Source organism: Vidua chalybeata, chromosome 3 (assembly GCF_026979565.1).
Source record: "Vidua chalybeata isolate OUT-0048 chromosome 3, bVidCha1 merged haplotype, whole genome shotgun sequence".
Lineage (NCBI taxonomy): Eukaryota > Metazoa > Chordata > Aves > Passeriformes > Viduidae > Vidua > Vidua chalybeata.
Window position 1 is genome coordinate 13,030,921 of NC_071532.1, and position 22,689 is coordinate 13,053,609.

The following is a 22,689-nucleotide window of genomic DNA, read 5'->3' on the forward strand; positions in this document are numbered from 1 at the left end:
GAAGTTCTTAACAGAACTGGAAACAAGAATATACTTGCACATGTTCCCCGAGAGGTCAAGCTCAGGTAATCCTTGCAGAAACAGGTAAGTACCTGAAGCTGACACCAAGAGGTAACATTCTGAAGCATGACTCACAAAGATGGATGACACCAAAAGCAGGTCTAAAACATCTTTCCACAAAGCCACTCCAGATCCGAAGCACCAATTCACACAGAGGTTTCTTTTTCAGTCCTATCTTAGAGGCAGCTATGGAAAAATTTCATATAATCTACCAATGGAAACAATACATCAACAAGCAGGAGAAACAGAAGAAAATGCTATTCTGCATTCAGAACTTTCTGACATTAAAGTACCTCTTTCCCTACTCTGATGTCCCAAACAAGTAAACAGTAAAGAATACACTGCTCATGCCTGAATATTTTCCAACATCATCCAAGCATTTCCAATGCATGTGCACTCCAAAACTTTCATTTCAAATTTTCATTTATGTCTTTGTACTACAAGCTCCTTTCTAGACAGAATAATGTTGAACACATCAGTGAATACTGATGAAAGTTATTCTACTTTCAGTGTATCCATCTAACGCTGTCAGACTGCAGGCACCGTCCCACATGTGGCAGTAAACCTAGAGAAGCAAACACCTCTAAGTGATTTGCAAAGAAGCCTAAGAAATCAGCACTCAAGAAAAAAACAATAACAGCAAAACCCTCCATCTTCAGCCACCTAGCTAAGCAAAAAATTCTACCCATTTAAAGCAAAAGTTTAAAGGACAGTTATTATTCAAGACAAGGGAAATTATGCAAAGCCTATTTCATATATTAAGCTATTCAAACATACAATAAGATATAGGATTTTAGAAGTTGAAGTTCTTGATTTGCTTTTTCTTCTAGTGTTCCTGAATTTTATACCTTTTATGCCGTATTTATAAACCTTTCAGTTCAAGTCATTCTTTACCACGTGATGTATTTTGATAATTTTTTTGACTCGGAGGCTTCAGACATACCTAGCATCAGATCCTGAAATCCAGACCTCTAAAGGACATTGACCCCTAAGTATTTATGATGGCTTTGGACTTAATTTCTCAAAAGTGAGAAAAATATAATAATGACTGATATGCTAAAAAAGGAATAGAAATTGAAAGCCTCTAAAGACATTTAAGCAATGAAAACAATGAACTCCAAAGTCCATGGCTGAGCAGAAAATAGACATATAGTGGGTGAAAATTAAAGATAAGAATAATCAGTGTTTATTTTTTTTTAAATAAACAAAGTACTATATTCAAAAGAAGACCCTTGGAGGCTGACTTGATACCCGTAGCATACTGGGCTACAGAAGAAAAAATATCCCAAAATCTCAGTCATCTTAAGGGCAGCATGAACAAAAGAAATTCAAAAAAAGCTATTGATAAATTACTAGATGGGTATTATAATATTGAGAGAGATTTACTGCAAAGGCAGAATGATGTGCTTGTCCATTACAAGTAAGATGGAAGTACTCTCCAGTCAGTAACAGAGATGGTGGTTATCTAGGCAGAGAGAAAATACTCCTATACACACAGAATAAATGCTTCCAGCTCAAGAAACCTGTATATTTTACACTCCATGCCCCAAAGAGGTTTAGATAATACCAAAAGCTACAAGAATATGATTACCATACACACTAACATTGGATGGAAAAGTACCATGCAAAATAAGCCCTTTAACTTTTATCATGAATCTTAAAACACAAGAAAGGCAAAAGAGATTTGATGAAAGAAATTGATAGTAATAAAATTCTGTAGGAAAAAAAAAAAATCTATTTGGAGGCCTTTTCAATGAGATTGCAGTTTGATCGGCTAAGTATAAAGTCAAAACATTATGACATGGTGTCCTGGAGTGAGTTTATGATGCTTGTATCCCCATTCATCTGTTTAGCCCACAAATAAGTTTTGCACTTTTAAGACTGCTTCCGAAAGCGAAGCGGGGGAGAGAAGAAGCGCGGAGTTTGTTATCAGGAACTGCACTCACTCCTCCACATTCCTGCTGCTGGACTGTGCTGTCTGCAGCACGGACAAACAGTGGGACAGAGCTCTCCTTTGCTTTTAGTTACTTTTTAGCTAGCTGAGACAGAGAAGTTCCCTGGACTGTGGTTTTTCTTTTTCTTATAACTGTTTAAACCTGCTCTGGACTGAACACCAGAGGAGCACCTGGAACTCGCACTTGTGGCCCACCGGGCCGGGCCATGGCATTTCCAGTGGTGGAGGGACTAATAACAGACTGGGTGAGCTGAGCTACAGCCCACGAAGGGCTTTCTGAGTTTGTCATCTCTTCAGATTGGCAAGAAGTTTTATTGTTTAATATTGTTCATTTTTTGTGCTGGTGAATGCTTTGCCTGTTAAAAAAAACAGTTTTTTTTCTACTTTTCTCCAAGGAAATCTTTTACCGAACCAGTTGGCGGAGGAGCCACTTGAATTTGCTTTCTAGAAGGACCCCTTTGGAGGTTTTCTCCCAAATATGCCCTAAACCAGGACACATGGATATGATATGATAGAACAGTTTTCAAAGGCAAGTAACCTTTCAATTAAGAGTTGCATTTTAACTAGGAAAAAGTGTGCATTATTAAATACAGCTGAAACTGTTTAATAGATATTTCTTCAAAAGCAGTCACCGAAAGAGAAAATTTAGTAAATATAAATGTTACCCTTGGGAGCCTGCAAACATAAATACCAGTCACAAACTTGCAATGTTTTCATTAGTATTTAAAAAGCAAATCTGAAATGCCCACTTCCAGAAATCTTTGTAGGTGAGTGAGAAACATGGAGCCTTTAAGAAAACGGAGATGTTTACAATAAACTTGACTTTATCTGATGGAAATAACAAGTAAATCTGATTTTACAACTGCTCATAGCAGCACTTTATAATTAGTGTGACACCATCATGAAAGGAAAAAAGGTATCAATTTCAATTCTTCTAAGAAGCTCAACATGGTATCGTGGGAATTTATTTGAAATGTATGAACCACCCCATCGGCTTAGCCCCTCTGAGAGCCTAAGCATTTCCTCCACAGCTGCAATCAACTGCAGATGAACTAAACAGAACACTGGGACATGGAGGAACTCAGCTGGATGACACTCAGAGCTGTTTCCAAAGTGACACAAGGAAACAGGAGTTGTGTGGTGGTTTAGGGACTTTTATGAAGTAGCTGTTACCTGGGCTTGAGTTACACTCCCCTCCTACCTGCCCCCCTCCCCAAAATGCCTTGTGTTCATTTGGAAACAAAGAATCCTGCATAAATAGTCTGGCTCTAACACTCAAGAAAGTACAGTCCCAACTGCAAAAAGCTGAAGCAGAACCAGAAGCATGCTACCTGAATGAAAATACACTGGGATAAGGTATAAAAGCATTATCTTCTCTGCTCTCTTGAATATAATCAAGTACAGGGAGAAGACATTTTTCCAAAATGGGATCTCTCTATCACAGAAATAATTACATACAATAATGACTTTTATTTGGTTTTGACTTAAGAAAACCTGTGCCTCTTCAAGAATTAAGACACACGCAAGAATTACTGCCATTCTAGAGATTAAAACTGACATTCAAGGCAAGGAATTAACTAGAGTCCATGCTTCCTAGACCATTACATTTTACATAAATTCAGTGGAATTTGAAATTTAGATTCTAAATTCTGTAACATAATCCAAATACAGTAAAATCAATATTTTTTTAAAAATTTGAAGAAAAATCTTACCTTTGGTGCATGCACATAATCTGTCTGTGCCCGAACAGTATATCACAGAGACAAACATATCTGGTTCCTCAGTGCCCTCTTTTTTAGGTGGCTCCACTTTGGCCAGAATTTCAAAGTTTGAAAGATCTAGTATTTTTACATATCCTCCCTGAGTAGTTATTACCAGGTGCCCAAGAGTAGAGATCTCAGATCTTCTCTCTCTCCCACTGCCATTTTTAGAAGATAATTGTATTTCCTCTACAGGCTCCTCACAGTCGTCCTCTCGATTATCCAATATATCTGGTGGGAGCAAAATCATTGAGGTAATTGTGTCTTGGGGGTCTTTGATATGCTGGATTTTTACTGGTTCCTCCTCTAGAGTAACTATTCTAGTGGCATAATTCATCTTATAAAGCACTAGGTATCCACCACTAACACTTCTCTGTTCAGGCTGAATTATTAAAGGAGTTGGTGCATCTGCTGGTGACTCATGCTGGATTACATCAATACTCGTGCCATTCACTACAGCAAGACTTGATTCTAGTTCCCCCTTCCTTCTATTACATAGTGCTGAGTTTAATTTATTTAAATTATTCAAGGCCTCTACTTGATTTATTGCACTCAGAGATTCAACAGGACAAGTCCGCAGTCCTACTAAGAGATGAACTCCATCTGCACAAGGTGTGATTGAATCTACACACAGGTTCTCCTCCTCTGCAAACTTGGGCAGACGCAGGCACTGAACCAAAGTCCCAGGCTTGGGAACCATAGAGCTCCACTTGTCCGAGTCCGGAGACGTCAGGTTGGCTGCAGCATCTGCAAACTGCTGAATGTAAGTCACAGGGGGGTCCTGTAACAGCAACTGTTCCTGACTGTCCAGCTCCATTTCAATGATCTGTGGAACTGTGAAACCATCATCATGTATACTTTTACTCATAATATTGTTCATCTGTGAAAAGAGTTTTCCTGCTTTTTCATCAGACTCCTTAATGCTGTACAGCAGCAATACAGGCAAAGTCCTCCTTACCAGAGGGGAATTCAGTTCTGAATTAGTGCAGGATTCGTTGTCAGTTGATCCCTGTTCCGAGACACTCTCACCTCGAGTCCTGCTTAAGCCATCCAGTGATCTCTGAGAGTTACTGCTAACGGGAGAGGTAGCAGGTGATTTGTATGTTAATAGACCTCCAGCTAATAAACAAGGAAAGGGAATGTTGTGTTGTTCTAGATGTTTTTCCTTCATCTTTTCACTCTTACAGTTGGCCAAACAGGGATTTGCCCCAAGTTCTTCTAGATCTTTAACTGTGTCCTCCAGAACATTTGCAACAATTTCCCACTGAAGTTTTTCAGGTTGCTGAAGAACACTGAGAGCTGTTATATCAAGGCTGACTTCCATAGTTTCTTTTTGTGATGTATGCCCTTTAAAACAAAAACGTTTAACATAATACAAATGCTCAAAAGACAAAACAGGAATCATACTGCAAGTATAACAGTTTGTCAGGAAAAAGGGATCTGTTTCTACATCTCATGCTCTTTTCTGCCCTACTTGGTGACCCTTACTCAAAGATGTAAACCAATTATAGAAAATAAACATGTAGTCCTCCCTCCCTCAAAATTTCTGACTCAATCTCTAAGAAAATAACACAAGAACACCATGCATAGCACCATTGCTTCCATATAAAATCTTTATTCAGTAAGAAATATTTTATCAAAGTGCATACCCTTAGGGAAACAAGACACAGGAACTCTTTCAGCAATCCCCTGAATTTAAAGGGTTTCATACAGCTGTAATTTGTTCCTGTTCTAAGAAAGTTCTTTTATCTTGGTTTGTGTGCTTTATTGACAGGAAGATAAGCAATGCCTGTTGTCAAGTAAGACATTTATTAACTAACAAAGTGCAGTTTTTCTTTTCTCCTGTATGCCATCTCTCCATCATACAAATACCAGCATTCCTTTTCAATGGTCAATCCATTGAAAAATCCTTTTCCAAGGTAAATACTTTTCCTTTTTTCTAATACAGTGTCTATAATATCATCAGTTTTGACAGGGTTCTTTTAAAAGCCTGGAAGAAGAATTTCCCCTTTGACCTCTAAACTATGACATATATAACAGGTCAGATATAACCTACCCGTAACAGATTCCGATCTGGAATGCTCTTCACTGTCTGAATCCTCCAGTAAGTCATCACTGAAAAAAAACCCAAAAAAAACCCATTAATGACACCATGTAAATGCTAACTGCATGCTTATTTTTAATTAAATCAATAAAAATTCATAAAAACCACAATGTGTACTATAGCTGGCCATTCCTTTTAGCCAGCATTGTTCATCCACTGATGAGTTCATCACAGACACCAACAGCAAAGACTTTTTCCTCCACTATTGAAACAGTAGACTAGATTTCTTTTTGCCTCATTCTACTATTGTATTTCCTACAATTCAGGCTTAAATGGAATTAAAATAAAAAACAGTTCCAGGAATCTTTCCAAGAAAAATAAAACCATACAATCAGGACATCTAAAAATTAGTATCAACATCTTCAAATTCCTCAAAATCATCTCTGGAACGTGGAGCTGGCAGACTGGTCTTCAATTCTATAAAGCAATTTTGTAGCTAGTACTGAAACAAGGATGAACAGTGTTGTTGGTTTTAAAAATACTGCCAGAAAAATCTTTTTGTCATAAAATCAGATTCTGTTCAAGACACCTTTTCAAGAGAAATAGACCCCTGAGTAGTTCTAATAATATAAAAATAATTAATGCATCTGACTTTTCCAATAAAAGAAATTATTATTTCTTCTATATATATTACAGGCTCATTACACACAGGAAGACAGTAATCCCTTTGCAGCTTCAGGTAAAACTACTCACAGTACCAAGTCAGATCCTCAAACTTCAACAAACTGGATGCTTATTCCTCATATCCAAGAAATAGATCCTTGTGGGGTCAAACCTGATCAACATGGCAGACATAATTCAATACTTTGATTCTGATCCAGCTTCCCCTTAAGCGGAGAACTGATAGTAAATTCCATGTAGGTTAAGTGAAATGGAAGATGCTTAGTTCTAGGCAGTATGATTGCATTGTCCTTTATCCAGCTCTTAAAATTGGTTTAATTCTTTAACCATTAAGGAGCTCCCAGCCCTAAAGCCAGAGTAAGAGTTCAGGCAGCTGCTGATGTTGCCCATGTCAGCAGAAGAGCAAGCTTCGTATTTGCTCTGCACTACTGTAGATATCACACTAAGCTTAAAACCAAAGATTTACCTCTCTGTGCATATAGCAGTATTGTTACCTTCTTCTTAACACTGAAGTTTAAGAAGAAACATTCAGAAAACTAGCAAGCCTCCCCAGTCAACTTTTGTTCTAAATTTTCCAACAGCTATTCACTCTGTTGAGCTTTGGTAAGATCAGACAAGAGCTCCCAGTAACAGACTGCATGAAGCATAAGTGAAATATTACTTTTTCTCACATCACAGTTTCAAAGCACTGACATACCGTCTAGCTTATCCAAACCCTTGCAACATGACTATCTAATTGTTTTAGAGTCTGTATACATGTACTAAAAGTATGCAAGGAAGTACAAATTCCTAGCACATCCATACAGTTTATTTTCAGAGTGACATAACCAGAGATTACAGAGAAGCAATCAGAAAAAAACCATGTTCCAGAAGTCCATGAGGAGCCTTTCCTTTAAAAGTCTGAAATGTATAATCCATAACTAAAATGAAAAGCTGATCCAAAACTTATATTCCTTTCTCTTTTTACTCTGCCTCTGAAACATGAGCATAGAGCAGCAATGAGATCTGCAATTTCTCTGCTAGTGGAGTATAAAACTGGAATAGCAGGAAACTGGCTTAAAAAACAGAAATTTAGATTAGTCTTTTTCAAGTGTTGAATTGTGTACAAATACAGAGTGACTAAAAATATTATTTCCATAAAAAGAAAATTACCAATCTTATGTTTCACAAAGCATGACTTTGCTAAATGGCATTTACCACTCAAACATCATATTTCTCACTTGGTAGGCTGGCATACCTGTCTCCTTCTAATTTTGGTATGTCTGAGCAGCTAGAGGAATCTTCTAACCATGCTAGTGTTGGTCTCCTTGAGTCAACCCCTGAGCTCTGTTCTCCTGATAACATAAGTTGCTGCACAATAGCGGGATCATATGCATTGATTTCAAATTTTAAGTGGACCTGAGAAATGACAATAAAAAACAGAAGAGGTATTTGATTTTGAATCAAGATATGCCTGATCAGTAAATAGTTGATGAAAAATAATTATTTATTTTGCATACCTTCATAAGTTTGGAAACATCCCATATGCAGATCTTTCCTCGTTTTGTTGCAGCAGCTAGAAAATGAGGGCAACTTCCAGAGCCAAAGCAGGTTATTCTGTCAGTGCCATCTGTGCAGGGAAATTGCGCTGGACTTGTTGCCAGTGTGACTGAAAGAGGTACATTCTGAGTGTGCTCACCCTTGACAAATGGACAGTTTGGGGAATGTCTCTCATGTTCAGACCTTTCCAGATTAAAAACAAACACAGAAAACAGCCCTTTTTTACTGTGAAAACTACACACAGCATATACAAGCTAAGCTCAAGAAGTGAAGCTGAAACAGAACTGTTTGAACTCTATGGCAGTCACCCATACAAGAGAGTTCTGAAGTTTCTAACACAGCTTTCCCTGCTGATTCTCAATAGCAGACTTTGATCACTCAATGTATATTCATATTCAAATGGATCAATCTACACAATGCTCTTAATATAATTAGCCCATTAAAAAAAAAAAAATGTTCTATAGGCAGTAGCCAATCATGCCCCCATGAAGAAAAACCCAGATTAAATTACCGTACATTAAAACTCTAATGTTACAAGTAACTTTAGAAGCAATGTCCTGGTTTTAGTTCTATATCCATAATTTAAAAAAATCAAAACTGGAAACAGTCCTGAATGTCACATTAACCAAAAAGCACAGAAAAAAACGAATCTTGATATACAACTAAGGCAGAGACTTGACAAAGAGCAATTACATGGCTACAAAATGTCTTGAAAATCATAAGTGAAAGGAGTAGACAAAAACTATGAAGATAATATTACAAGGAAAAGTTTCCAGCAAGTCAGGAATCCGATGTGTTCAAGAAAAGATTATAAATTACCAACTATTCAAGAAAAAATTACATTAAGAACTCTTTAATCAGTGTAAGGTCCCACATTTCTGTCACTATGCACAATTTTAGATGATTCAGGAAACTAGTAATGGATACTGCAATTTCACATAAAAGGCAAATATGCACTATGCAGCCATGGCAGGTTTTGAACCTGAAAAGAGATGTATTCTAGTCACAATCAAATAGAAAACTTAGTTTAGATCCCTGCAAAGAAGTATTGGCTGACAACTCTCAAGGAGCAATTTGAAATGAAAAAGCAAATCAGAATTAAGAAATAAAACCAACTACATTTTTTTTCTTTTAGTATTATACAGAAATTCGATATAGTACATCAAATATTTTTGTGATTTGTTCCATGGAATCATTTTGGAAACCCATTCTTGTCAATGACTTGTTCTAAACTCACCAGAAATACCATTGAGGTATGTTGATTTTTGTCCTTTGAAGATTTCTAACCTCCTCAGTGCAAATTTAGGTGTACTTCACACATCATTAAACTTACCAAGGTTCATCTGTAGGTTCCCAGCACACCAAGCACACACTACAGGTAAAGCACATGGCTCTGTCATCTCCTGATGAAGCAGGCTACGAAAATAGGAAGAAACACTTGAAATTTATATAGTTATGTACTACAAAACACTTTTAACTAGGTGATCACATTCTTTCCCATTAGTGACATACTAAAGCATCACACCAAACATATAAAAGGCCACAAATCATATACTACGAAGTGGCAGCATTTCACATTAAAAAAAGAATACACATTACTGTAGAAGAGATCCAGAACTAACATTCATGCAAGTCGTCGGATGCAAACCACAGACATAGAACAGAAATTACTTTTTTTCTTTGGCAAAATTTATAACTGCAGCAGAATACATGCTTGGATAAACACGGGTTAAAAAATATTCCTACCAAACTCTTAGGACATAAAGTATTCTCTACCACTCCTCTGCAAAGAACAGTTCTTACTAGCTGAAGTAACTGAGGAAAAACAATCAAAATTTCCATTCTCTTAAAATTTAGCACTTTCATGACTTCATTTCAAGACATGCTTCGGAATTTGCAGATGCAATTCCAACATATGAATTCCCTGCATTTCTCCTTCTGTGCAATTTTAAGAAATCATCCAAAAACTTCATTCACCTATCACGCTTTACAGCTGACAGAATGAAACAGACAATATTGCTGTCAAATGACAGGCAATGCCCAGCCATCATTATCTAAATCCATATTATATTTTTTTAAAGCAGGAATAATTTCAAGGAATGAAAAATGGAAATAAGCAAAAGTAGTGGAATAAAACATTGAGATTTGTATTTATTCACTAAGCCTAACAATTTAATGTGATCTAGGACCTCTGTTGGATACTATAAAGTTCTACTAGGGAAGTATGTTTAGGGAACTGCAGTGCCAAGCTTACTGCTTTTCTGCTTTACTTGGAATATAAAAAGGATTATTTACTCAACAATCTAACAAGGAGAAAGCCAGATTCTATGTAACAACCAACTTCATCTCTATTACTGTTAACTCAGATTAATCTGATATTTCAAAAAGTTTTGTATGCTGAAGTTCAGAACAGTATTTTCAGTGATCTGTACAAAAAAAAGGAAAAAAAAGAGGCAAACTCAAGGCACCAATGCCCTTTGAAACTTAAAAAAAAAAGCTGAATGACAAAGTTTTTATGGTTTATGCGTAATTGAAGGAATCCATTAAAAACAGAAAAAAAACCCTACTAGAAAACATCACCATCTTTTTTCCCCTGCCCTCCCACCTGAGGAACAAATACTAAGAACAACTAAATCTCTTACCTGGTGATAGAACCCAGCTTGAGCCATAGGATCTGGCTGTGCCCACCGATAACCCACATGAGGCCATGAAGTGAATGTCTCCCGTCTGTTAGCTTCACTATACATCAAAGACCTAGAAAGGTGAAAAACTCTACATTACCCAAAATTGCCACTTAAAATTAAAAACCCAAACTATTTATAAGACTTTCAGTGCTTTAGTAACCATTAAAAATAGCACAAATAGTAACCTATAACTTACACATAAAATGATAATTAATTATTACAGGAAACTTACAAACTTCCCTCACTTGGGTGCTTAAAGTACATCCCCAGTAAAAAACGAAAAGCCACACAATAACCTATGGACCTTAAAAGCAGGATTAAGAAAATAAGCTTCCAGGTAGCCTATTTGATCTACCTGCAGGAAAGCATCAGATACCCAAAGCTATTCTGCATTGAAGGCAGGTGGAGAAGCTAGCCCAACAGAACTGCAAGAGAGTTGAATTTTTTTTTAACATGACAACCACTGCAAAAATTTGGGGTTCTTAGTTAAACAGATATCAATATGCATATTTACAAATACTCTAAAGTGATATTTTGGGCTTAACTAAATACATGGTACAACCCTCCAGCCCAGTCATCACTCACTACATATTATAATACTTGTAAATTTTAAACTACTACATTCCAAAATATGAACCCCTCTGCTAGTCAACAGTTAAGTAGTTCCTCTCTTTTCCACATTCACTCAGTGCATGTCTCTCATCTGCAATAGCACATAAGAAATGAGAATCAGTTTTTCTTTTCCCTTGATAGAGTTTTGTTCTCCCAAGAACTAGGGCTGTTAGATGGAAATGTGCCTTATTTCCTGTTTCTACTTCTCAGTTTCAGGAGATTTCTGCTGTCTTATAAGAGAATGGAAATATTAAACATTTTCTGCCAAGGAAGTAATCTAGTCTAGCAACACTCACATAAGAGCTATCTTAACTTGACATTATACCAGCTCAAGAGGCAAATCTTGGAAGAGCTCTAATCAAAATACAATGTAGTAAGGTACAGGTAGACCTGAAGGCTTGGGGAAGGAAAACTAAGAGATGAAATCAAATTCATTAAATTATTTGAGGTGTAAGAAATGGAAAACACATGCAAAATAATATTTGTACAGACACTTTCAAGAAAGAAAGTTTTATAAAATTAGGAGATTCACCAGTATTCTAACTAGTCTCAGCTTATGAAGGTTAAAATAATGGGTTACTTGCTAGTGTATACCTTACCACTTGGATCAGAAAGAGAAGAAGCAGCAATCTGAGGTTAAATGTTCTCTTACCCCAAACATGTAGCAGTTGACTATAGAGTTCAGAAGTAGCATATATATGGTCTGCAAAAGTAACTTCCTAAACTTCTAAACCATAAAACATAAGCATGACTCTTTCTTGTACGAAGGAAAAGCAATTGACTTCAGGATACAATGTAGTATGTATTTAAGGCTTCAATTCTTACCTGTCTTGAAGTGTAGATTGGGATTAAGAGCAAAGTAAATTCAATTTGCATTAAAGTTGAAATCCAGATAGTCTTGTGGTGTCCATAAAGGCTTTGCTAAATTCAGTAATATGTATGGCACAGCACACATTAAACAGTTAATTAGCTGTATGTGTAAGAGCAATGAAGTACAGAATAGGTCTAACTCTTTGGCAACTAAGTTGAAGTCATCTAAGAGCTTACCCTGATACAACTAAGGGGTCAAATTCATCACTTATTTTGTCTCAATATACCTGTCCACAGATCGCCCAGGTCCCACACCAAGCTCTGGACGTGCGCTGGGCAAGAGGTAAGATAACCTATCCATCACAGAGGATGCTACAGGTAAGGCAGCAATATTTTGATTTATCTTCTTGAGTTCATTTACAATGGCACTGGCGACAGACTTCAAAACATGATGAGGAAGGTGGAACGTAACCGTTGCCCACTAAATAAGAAAAAAAGTGTCTACGTTTTAAAATTTTAACATCTAAACAACAAACACATCAGAAGAGTGTCAAAACCACCAAAACCAAACACATGTGATAAAAAGAAATACAACAACAGACACACAAAAGCAACATGGAGCATAACACAAGGAAATTCAGTAACTTCAAATTTTAAGTTGGGTTTATTTATTATTTATTATTCATTTGGGTTTATTTTTTTACTTAATCAGCAAGAAACTAATCTTGTTTATTCTCTTACCAAGTGAAGCTTCACAAATAAAACTAAGGAACAGATAATATATTCCACTGTCTTCAAACAAAATCCACCACACTGAGTCACAGATTTTGTATGTTTCAATGGTAGACACACGAATTAGACTTGGAAATCCATGTTAGACAGTACAAAGACAAATTCTTACCTTTGCAACTTTATGATTTGCTGCTGTTTCATGTGAGGTATTTTTTAAGCCATCCTTCAGTTGAGTGATGAACAAATCATATCCCTCTGTGCTAGAAACATCTACTTTTTCTATGCAAGCAGATAATAGCTGCTGAGCCTAAAATGCAGATGTGCAAGCAAAGTTAGCATCCACACTGAGTAACTACAACAGGAATTATGCTTGTTTCATTACTCTTGGAAATGTCCTTTGCCAGATCCTACTTTATCATATATCAGTATAATTCCCATAAAAGATCCAGACCTGAGTAAGATGCTCCAAATCTTACTTCACAGGCCAACCCACAGATAAACTTCAGCAATGGTAACAGTAATTACTACAAATTCTCTCAAGGACAATATTACCAAATGTTAAAAAAGTCAGTCACAAAAGTTAAAACAGAAGATCTATTAAAGCAAGGAATGAGAAGACAACTATTGCCCAATGCCTGCTCTTCAAAAGGATTCATTCAGCTTTAACAACAAAAAGTGACAGCAAGAACAAAAGTCTTGCCATTTTCTGAGTAGTTTTGTAACTTCAAAAAGGTAGATATTAATGAGAACAACCACACTGCAGTAAAATTAGAGATAAGTTACTTACAATGCTAATACAGCGAAGCTGAAAAATGAAGCAAAGAAAAACCCACGCCAGTTTAGAAGTTAGTTCTTAAAACTCAAGACATAATGCAGCTAGAAAAGAATGGCATATGCATCCATTTATAGACATTTTCTTCCAAGTCTCATCTGTTTCCAGCTTATCCCTCTGTCTGCTAACTTCACATTGACAGGTAAGATTTAAAGGCACAGAGCATTCTAAATCTGCAGTTAGGTGGGTAAACATCTGAAAAATTACAGGAATTCTTTCAAGTTACAAATATAGGGAAGTATTTCCGAAGGACAATGGTCAGCCAGTCCTTTAAACAACCACAAACCGCTTGAAACAGAACAGACCAAAAGGCCCCTTAGTTAAGTCCTTGGGAAGTTCAAGGGAAGAAAGACTGAAATAAGGCGAACCAGCCCCCTAGCTAAGGTTGTATCAGAAGAATAACACATAGACTGTGCAGTTCCTAGATTTTAGTGCTCTATGGCAAATTCAAAACAGTATAGAGATTGCTTCATAACTTGTTAATGCTGACAATTAGAAATGCATAAAGGTGCACTGCACTACCAGCAAATCAAACTACTTAAAAGACTACTTAAATTAAGTGCAAAAATTTGCAGAAAAGTTCTAGAGACAAAAAAAACACTAAACACCCTTCCTTGGATGAAAGTTCTTGACCTTTCTATGATGAAAGAGGTGGACAGATGTGTTTGTATGTTATTTGCTTAGTATTTACTATGTTTTTCCATGGTCTGGGTTACCACCTCTTTAAAATTAAAAGAACTTGAGACTGATAATGTTTTGCCTCCTTCCTCACTGATCTGGTAATGAAACTCCCAAAGCTATTCCTACTGAACTCCACATTTCTTTTTCTACAGGAAGGATGTTTACAGAGAAGTGCTGTAAATAAGGGTCTGTAAACTCTTTAGAACCAAAGAATCTCTGTGCCAAAAACTGACACAAACTTATAGGTTGTATTGAACCATGTGAGACTGCAAACCCATCACAGCAGACCTTGTGAAAGACAATCCTGACCTCTGACACTTTCTTCACATTCAGCCACACATACCAAGATTCTTTAGTAACACACAAAGGGTATAAAAGTGATGCCAGTGGGCAGCAAACATCAGGAAAGCTTTCTTTAGAAACCCCTATGAAGCATTTTATTGCTGTTACTCCTACTCAAGTCACATAGTTAAAAACCTCACATATAACATACATTCTTGATTCACATTCATATGTAAATAATTTACACCAATACTGAGGATAAACAAATTCAACAAAATCCTAAGCATTACACTCTAAGCAGAAATGTCTACATTAGCTTCTCTTAAAGTGATAATAAATGCTCAAACCACAAAGTACTGTGTTACAGCTGATCCAAACATAAAAGGGAAGACAGGTTTGCACAGAAAAGAAGTCTTTTGTTAGGCCAGCTGACCTTGCTAGAAAACTTAGATTCCAGCTCTAACTCTTCACATGACAGAACACAGTGTTACCTGATTTCACCTTTCTTTTCCTGAAAGACTATAACAACAGCAAATCAGGGATGCCTAACAGGCCAGACTGACTCCTAGAAGTGCATATAGATTCCATACACAAACACTGACAAAGGTGGGGAAATGAGTCCTTATCTTTGGTCACTAAAAAGTTCTTTCTTCTGAAAAAATGTGGTCTTGAGGCATGCTCTTATTTGTTGGAGATACAGGACACTGTGAAAAGGTATGACCCTATGACAGCTAATAACTAAGAAACTTTTCCATTACATGGTGTCAGTATCACCCTAGAAACTCAGAGTCAAATGTCTGGTTTCAGAATTTCTGACACAGTTATTTACATAGCTCTTTTCGATTCCCTCCCTCCACATCTTACCTCTGTAACCGGCAATTCAAGCTGAACCACGTCATCTTGTTTTGAAACAGGCGTTTGCAGAGCTGTGTCTAACAATAAGATGCCATTGAGATCTTTCCTACATCCTACTGCATAATCGTCCACAAAGATCACTTTATCCACAGCAGAAATATACTGACATTTCACCCGTCCACCTGGTTTAGCTATAAAGGAAAGATAAAATGCAAGATCGAATTAGAAAAATGCTTTTATAGAAAAGACCTCTAATTTCTGTTTAGGAAAGTAATGTAACACTTTGGCAAAATCTTTACTTCTTGAGAAGATCAAAACCTAGCATCTTAGCAACCACAATTTTCACCAAGCTTTTATGTTTCCTATGTTAAAAAACAAACTACCAAAATCTATACATCCCATCAATAAATGCAACCATTTTATTCCCACAGTGGAAGCAATCAATCTAAGTCCTCCTCCTACCAGGAGGCCTCAACTAGTGTTTTCAATCTTAATGCAGATGCCTGGTGTACTTGATACTAGCTGACAATCAATGATAAGAACAAAATTGTACAAATCAGCATGAACACTGAGAAAAAATTGCTAAATTACCACTAAGGCTTACTAACAGCACTTCATCAAGCAAAACAGCACTTAAACTTCTCAAAACTAAGTACAGCATGTAACATGTACCAATGTGGTACGTGTTCCTTGAGACTCTACAACAGCTCATTTCTGCTCAGTGCTGCACAAGTGATGTTAGTAACAGGTTTGAGAAGTTTGGTGAAGGCAGAGAAAGACTGCCAGCAGATAAACAAGGAAAGACTGCGGCAATGGATATTATCCCCTAAAATGTTTGATGTTACTCGTCACTATTACATGTCTAAAGCTGGATAGACTGCAAAACTAAATGTAATCCATGTAAAATGCTACCTGCATAGAAGGCAAACTGCCTTCTATCACAGACAGAGTAAGCTGCCACTCCAGAAGCAGATTGTGTGTATATTACAAATACATGGACACATTCTCCAATGGCAGCTGAAAATGCTGCATCATCAACACAGATGTCTTCCTGTTGCACAGGAACAGGAGTTTCATCAAATTTTGCATTAATCATGTCCTGTCCATGCTCTCCTCTTCCCTCAGACACTGGATACTGTTTTTATTATAAATAACTTAAAAATCCCCATTTTGGTAGCTAGCACACAGTAAACATCCAGGTAAGGACAGCTACACAATTCTGTCATCTATACACTTCGATAAGAGTTAAATGGAAATTAAGACTTCTGGGAATACAGGGCACATGAATCTGACCACATTACATTTGTGGTATCCTCTCTTTGAAAATGCAAGGTAAAAGGTAAAGAACAGTTGTCAGCTGCCCTTCCCACCAAGATTTTGGAAACAATGACTCATACTCACAAAACAAAGGACATATCCCTTTGCCTGCATTAAGTATACTGCAATTGTAATCATTGATACTGCAGCCAGAAACACTTGAAGAGTCCAGAATCACTTAATAGTTGTGAAGTCTTTGGTCCTTGCTCAGCAAAAAAAGGTTCTCTGAATGGTAAACCAACTAATTTCAAACTGTGGTTTTGCCAATACACTGGAGTTCCTCACACAAGACTTTCTACAACCAACACAGCTGCAGGCAAGGAAGTAAACCATTCTACAGGAAAACAAGCTTTGTCAAAAATTCAAATACAAGTTTTAACATCTTTAAAAGTATAAGTTTCAACAACATACTGGAAATTATTATGCAAATAAACTGAACAGTATCTGATGCAGTACACTAGAAACCTCAGTAGATTCTGATGATGTTTGCAGACTATCCAGAGTGATCCAAGGGATGGATCACTACAGGACATTTTCTTTAACACATCACTTCTCTCCTCCTTCCCCCTCCCACGGAAAATGGGAAAAGCAGCTTACGCTTTCTGGCAGTGCCAACACCATGAACACTTTCTTTTGCACTTTCCTTATTTCCTGTCAAGCACAGGAGTATGCTCAAGCCCTGTGCCTAGGAGTTCAGCAGTTTGTAGGGGCCCCAGTGATTGCAGCTTTCCAGGCTAGACCATTCTTATTTTATCAATTCTGTAGTGATGTTAATGAAATCTCATAACTAAAGCAGCAAACAGCTAATATCCTCTGAGTAAATGGTCCAAATCTTTAGAAGCCAATGAAGATAACTAACGAGGCAGATACCATAGTATTTATGCTCCAGTGCAAAACAAAGTAAGTTATAACTACAGAACAAAAAATATATTGTCTGCCAGCTGTGATTTTTTTTTGTGTACTGGCTAATATTCTAGTTGGCTGTATTGACAGAAATTATCTCTAAAAAGTTATTTACAGTTGCTGTTTTTATTTTATTTGAAGCACATAAAAACAAAACAGGCTCCCTTAGCCTAAGTTGATGGAACTTCACGGAAATAATTCGACCAATATTTAATATTTTTCCAAAACCCAGAGTAACACATTCTGTAACTGACTAGTTTACACTAAATAGCCTCTGAGTTGCTGAGAAGCTTTTTTTTGCAAATAGGAGTTTAATTTTAAAAGTTCACAAAACACATTTCAAGATAATTCTAATACTAGCCACATACTATAACACAATCTACATATGGCTGATCATATGATTATAATAATATATATAATATAATCAGGAAGCCAATGAATATAGAAGTCACTGCTACAGAAGTAGTAACCTAGAAGTTATGCCTAGAAAATTTAAATCATTCCAAAGCATTGTCAGAAGTGTTCTTTTAAACTCAGGATCAATATTTTACAATGTGCCAAAGGACTCTGCCAATACCCATTGAAAAACATAGTGGTGCCCCTCTAACATAATGTCCTGCTTGTCCAGCCTAAGTGATCTGTATCTTCACAAACCACAGCTAAAAAGTTTCACATAAAATCACTAAATTATTTAAGCTAGATCATAAAAACCCAACTGTTACTCTCATTTTAGCCCCCATTGCTTTAGCTGTAATTTATTTTGGGTGGTAGGAGAAAAAGCAGTCATCCTAAGTTTCTAATGATTTTGCTTTTCAGTCTTGGCACAAGTGAATCATAGCTTCTCCCAAAAACTCCAGCCTATCTGCCTAGGATTAAAAACAAAACAACTCACAAAGAAGTCATTAAACCTTTTGTCAGTTCCTACAAGGAAACCTGGCAGGCTGCTAGCATGCCAGAAGTGCAAATCCAGTAGCATATCACACTGTGGTATGTCATCTATCACAACAATTAGAATTAGCAACCTAAAAACTTAAAACTGAACAACCATCAGATTGCAGACATTAAGAACCTGAGAAAAGGAGTATTTCACCTCCACCTTCTTGTTTCAAACAACAGAGACCAGCAATTTCCTGTGATTGAAATCTGACCTACAAGAGTATTACAGAAAACAAACTTGTTTGGAGAATTCATAACAGTCTAAGCAGCATCTGGCATGCCCCCTTGCCTATGGGCATTAAGATGAACCAAACCAATTAGAGAATTAGCCTTACATTTCAAGAAGTAGAACAATGAAAAAGTTTCTCTCTGCTAAAGATAGATTCAGCCTCAAAGCTATACAGCTTAAGAGAAGTGGCTGTCACCTGCATATGCTTGGTCACCATCATGAAGAGATATAGATTAATACTGGCAGTAACACCTTTATCTTTTGTGATACTGGAAAAAGTTAATTCACCTAGAAAACTGCTAGCCAGGAATAGTACTAAAACATATCAAAGTCAGTAATTCTCTTGACAAGAAGCTCCCAACATAGAGCAAAAAAAGCTTAAAAATAGTTTCTAAATTACAGTAAACTAACACTTACCTGCAGCTATAAAGTGAGAATGGTAAACACATGCACCATAGCACTAATTCCACAATGCTAAGACCCAAGTCCAATCAAGTATCTCAATGAACATTCATAACTTTCATCTATCAATGTCACTAGGTCTTTAAATTAAGAATTAAAGTAACATTTTTTTGAGAAACAGAAATCCCATCAGCTCAGTAGAATAGATGTATTATGTGCAGCAATACCAGTTTTGCATTTGCCATTTAAATTAAAATATCCAAACAATATCTTAGTACTCACTTCAAAATACTTGGAAGCATGGAAAAAATAAATTAATGAAGTTTCAGGAGATCAAAAGCTCTATCTATCCCATTGACTTTGTACCATAAGATTTGAGCAAAAAGCTACTTAAAGAGAATCCAAAACTCAAGAAAAGGCCACGTTAGTGAACAGCAAAACTATCCCTTCCATCTGAGACAAAAACACTTCCTGCTAGAACCTCACTCAGCTACTTCCACACATTTTTCACATATACCTGAGATTAAAAAACCTCACGTATCAGTTGTCCTCATTTGTTACAAAGCAAGTGCCTTTCTTATTGCTAGCACTTCATGTAATCATAAAACCAACTGAAAGTTAGCAAGTGTAACTCCTAATTACATACTATCTAAGCAACCCATCTGCCAAGGCAAGCATATAAGAACACTTGCACTTTGAGGAAGTTCTGCAATACAAATGAAAAAAAAAAGAAAATCCTGTCCTAAAGTTCAACTTGCTATATTTGCAGGAATCTATTTTGAACTAATACTACAGAAAATCACAACTACAGATGAGCTGCAAAGGGTTCACACAAAAGAGGATAAAAAGCAAACCACTGTAAGTCTGGTCTAAAACTAAAGTTGTCTCCAAATTATTTCACATCAGTGGCTCCCAAATGAAACAAAGACATGGTGGTTATGAACAGTTGGGAGCACCATAACAAGAAGATGTCTAATGGCTGGCCAAATCAGGCCATGACTGCTCATAATTACTGAATTTAACAGTTAGAGATTCTCCCTTGTTCCTCCTATTCTCTTCCTCATGTACATCCCCTGTGGATACTTCAGCACTGTAGTTTTATCTCCAGGTCCAGGCCCAGCCCCTTATTTGCACTAAACATCACCTCACCAAAGCAGTCTGCTGTCATCATAAAGGCACTCCATGAACTCCTCTTTTCCCCAAATCAGAAACATTCTCAAACTTTAGGAAAGGACAGAAAGGAAACTATTAGATGAACACAAGTTCAAGTTCCTATTTTAGACAAATTACATCAATGGCTTAAACCAGGTACATACAAGCAGCATTTTCTTTTGGATTTCACTATATACACATACCTTCACCTGCCACATCAGCTGGAAGAGCTGTCCAAAACGATTTAATAAAGAAAAAACACACTAGAGCTGAAGCAGGAAAGAAAATTTAAAATGTTCTCCAAACAGCAAGAATGCCAAAGGTGACAAATACCCAGATTCACATTACAAAGTGCCTTCAAATTCACTTATTTTTAAAAACTGGATTTAGTTAATAAAAAACATGACATGTGATCTAAAGTTTATCTTTCCTTTAGCAATGAGCACAACAGAGTTGCTTCAGTATCAGTTTCATTATATGATAGCTGGTTTTAGTAATCCTTATTAATAGGAAGAAGTGTTATCTGGGCCAAAGCACTGGAGACTGCCACATGAATATTAACTAGACGTGTCTGCTCAGGCAACTACTAAGAGAAGCTAACACTAACACTTAAAAGGTTTCAGAACATAAACAAAACCCCACTGAGATCAAGACAGCTCATATCTCACTTGCTTTGCAGGCATAGAGTCCTCTCCCACTGTACAGACTCAAAATGAGAGTGAATCAGCAGGAGGATGTTCCCGAGCTCCTTGTGCCTGTGCTCTTTGTGTGGTTTCAGATCTCCATGTATCTAACATGAGTGGCATCACTTGTATGTACAGAACGCAATTACTCACACAGCTTTACACCGTTATCCTAAGAACAAATTAGGAAAGATTTCACAAGGTATTCTAGAATCCTTCCTGTAAGCCCCAGTAAACTGTGAGAATATAAGTCCCTGCAATTCTTCTGCAAACACCTCACTGAGGGCACATTCTTCTTCAAAATTTTTCTTAAAGTGAAAAATGATGAAAAAAATTCAGGAAAGTTTTCTTTCAAAGGGTGCAGACAGACAGATTACACAGCTTCCACCCACAACCAGACACGGGCAAGGAACACTTCGCAGCTCAGTAACAGGAAGTTCCCGTTCTTCAAGTGCTAGTCCCATCACAGCATTTCACAACAAAGAAACTTTGCCAGATGAAATTTTACTACCAATTCCTCTTTTGGTCCCTGAAGTGGCATCTGAGTTCACCCATTATGTATCCTGCAGTCTCTGTGAACAGAGAAAACATCTCCACATATGGCACTTTTTGAACTCCCAAGACTGTTTGGCAGGAAATGGTTTAGCTTCTCACCCTTCCCAAGCTCCAATATTTTAAGGAGATTCCAAGACATCATGCTGGGAGAAGCAGCAAATTCTCAAAAGCAGATGGGTGGGTTATAAGGCAAGTGAAAACCTGGCTACATTGTCATGTGCAAAGTTAATCCTTAAGGAAACAACACCTAGCCAGTTATGAGTGGCATTCAACAAAGCCTGATATATGGTTCACTACCTTCATCAATGGTTTGGATGGTGGGACACACTACACCTTGATTTACACTGCGGATGACACCAATGGGAGATGACTGAGGGCAACTGATGCATTAAATGGCAGGGCTGCCTTTTACAAGGATGTCAGACAGAGGAATGGCTTGACACAAATCTGACGTTCAGTGAAGACAAATGCAAGGTCTTACACCCAGAATGGGATATAACCCCATACATCAAGAGGAGCTGGGGACCACTTGTCTGGGTGGCAACCCATCAGAAAAAACTTGGGGATCCTGATGGACAGGCTGAACAAGAGGCAGCATTGTATCCTCTCAGCAACAAACTGTTACCATAGAGGGGATCACAGGAAAAGATCAGTCTCCTCTAATCAGCAATAAGCCCACATCCAGAATATCAGTTCCATCTTTGCTCCTCCATCTGAGATATCAGCACATATGTGACAGTCCCATGAAGGGGGTACTAAGAAGTTAGAGGGCTGGAAAATACAACACGTGGGGAAAGACTTAAGATAATTGGGCTCATTTAGTCTGCAGAAAAGGAGGTTTAGCAGAAAATCTAACAGCAGTCTTCCATTACTGCAGCAGTAGCTCAAAAGCTATTTTAGACTGCTGAGTTACTACCTTTTTGTTTTGGACATTACTTAAAAAAACTGTACTGATCAGAGAAGCAGGCACAGTGGATCAGAGGAAA

At 37.2% G+C, this 22,689-nt stretch overlaps 1 protein-coding gene across 6 annotated transcripts in view; it reads right to left on the minus strand.

Moving 5' to 3' along the window:
- The window catches only part of BIRC6 (baculoviral IAP repeat containing 6), a 173,217-nt gene that overhangs the window by 142,018 nt on the left and 8,510 nt on the right, over window positions 1–22,689 (minus strand). For all 6 annotated transcript variants that reach the window (XM_053939829.1, XM_053939826.1, XM_053939831.1 and 3 more), the window contains exons 2-10: window positions 15,536–15,717; window positions 13,046–13,183; window positions 12,432–12,625; window positions 10,681–10,792; window positions 9,372–9,454; window positions 7,999–8,221; window positions 7,737–7,897; window positions 5,831–5,889; window positions 3,727–5,121 (exon numbers count right to left, since the gene is read on the minus strand). In XM_053939829.1, coding sequence (XP_053795804.1) covers window positions 3,727–5,121; window positions 5,831–5,889; window positions 7,737–7,897; window positions 7,999–8,221; window positions 9,372–9,454; window positions 10,681–10,792; window positions 12,432–12,625; window positions 13,046–13,183; window positions 15,536–15,717 — 2,547 coding nt within the window. The remainder of the gene's footprint in view (window positions 1–3,726; window positions 5,122–5,830; window positions 5,890–7,736; window positions 7,898–7,998; window positions 8,222–9,371; window positions 9,455–10,680; window positions 10,793–12,431; window positions 12,626–13,045; window positions 13,184–15,535; window positions 15,718–22,689) is intronic.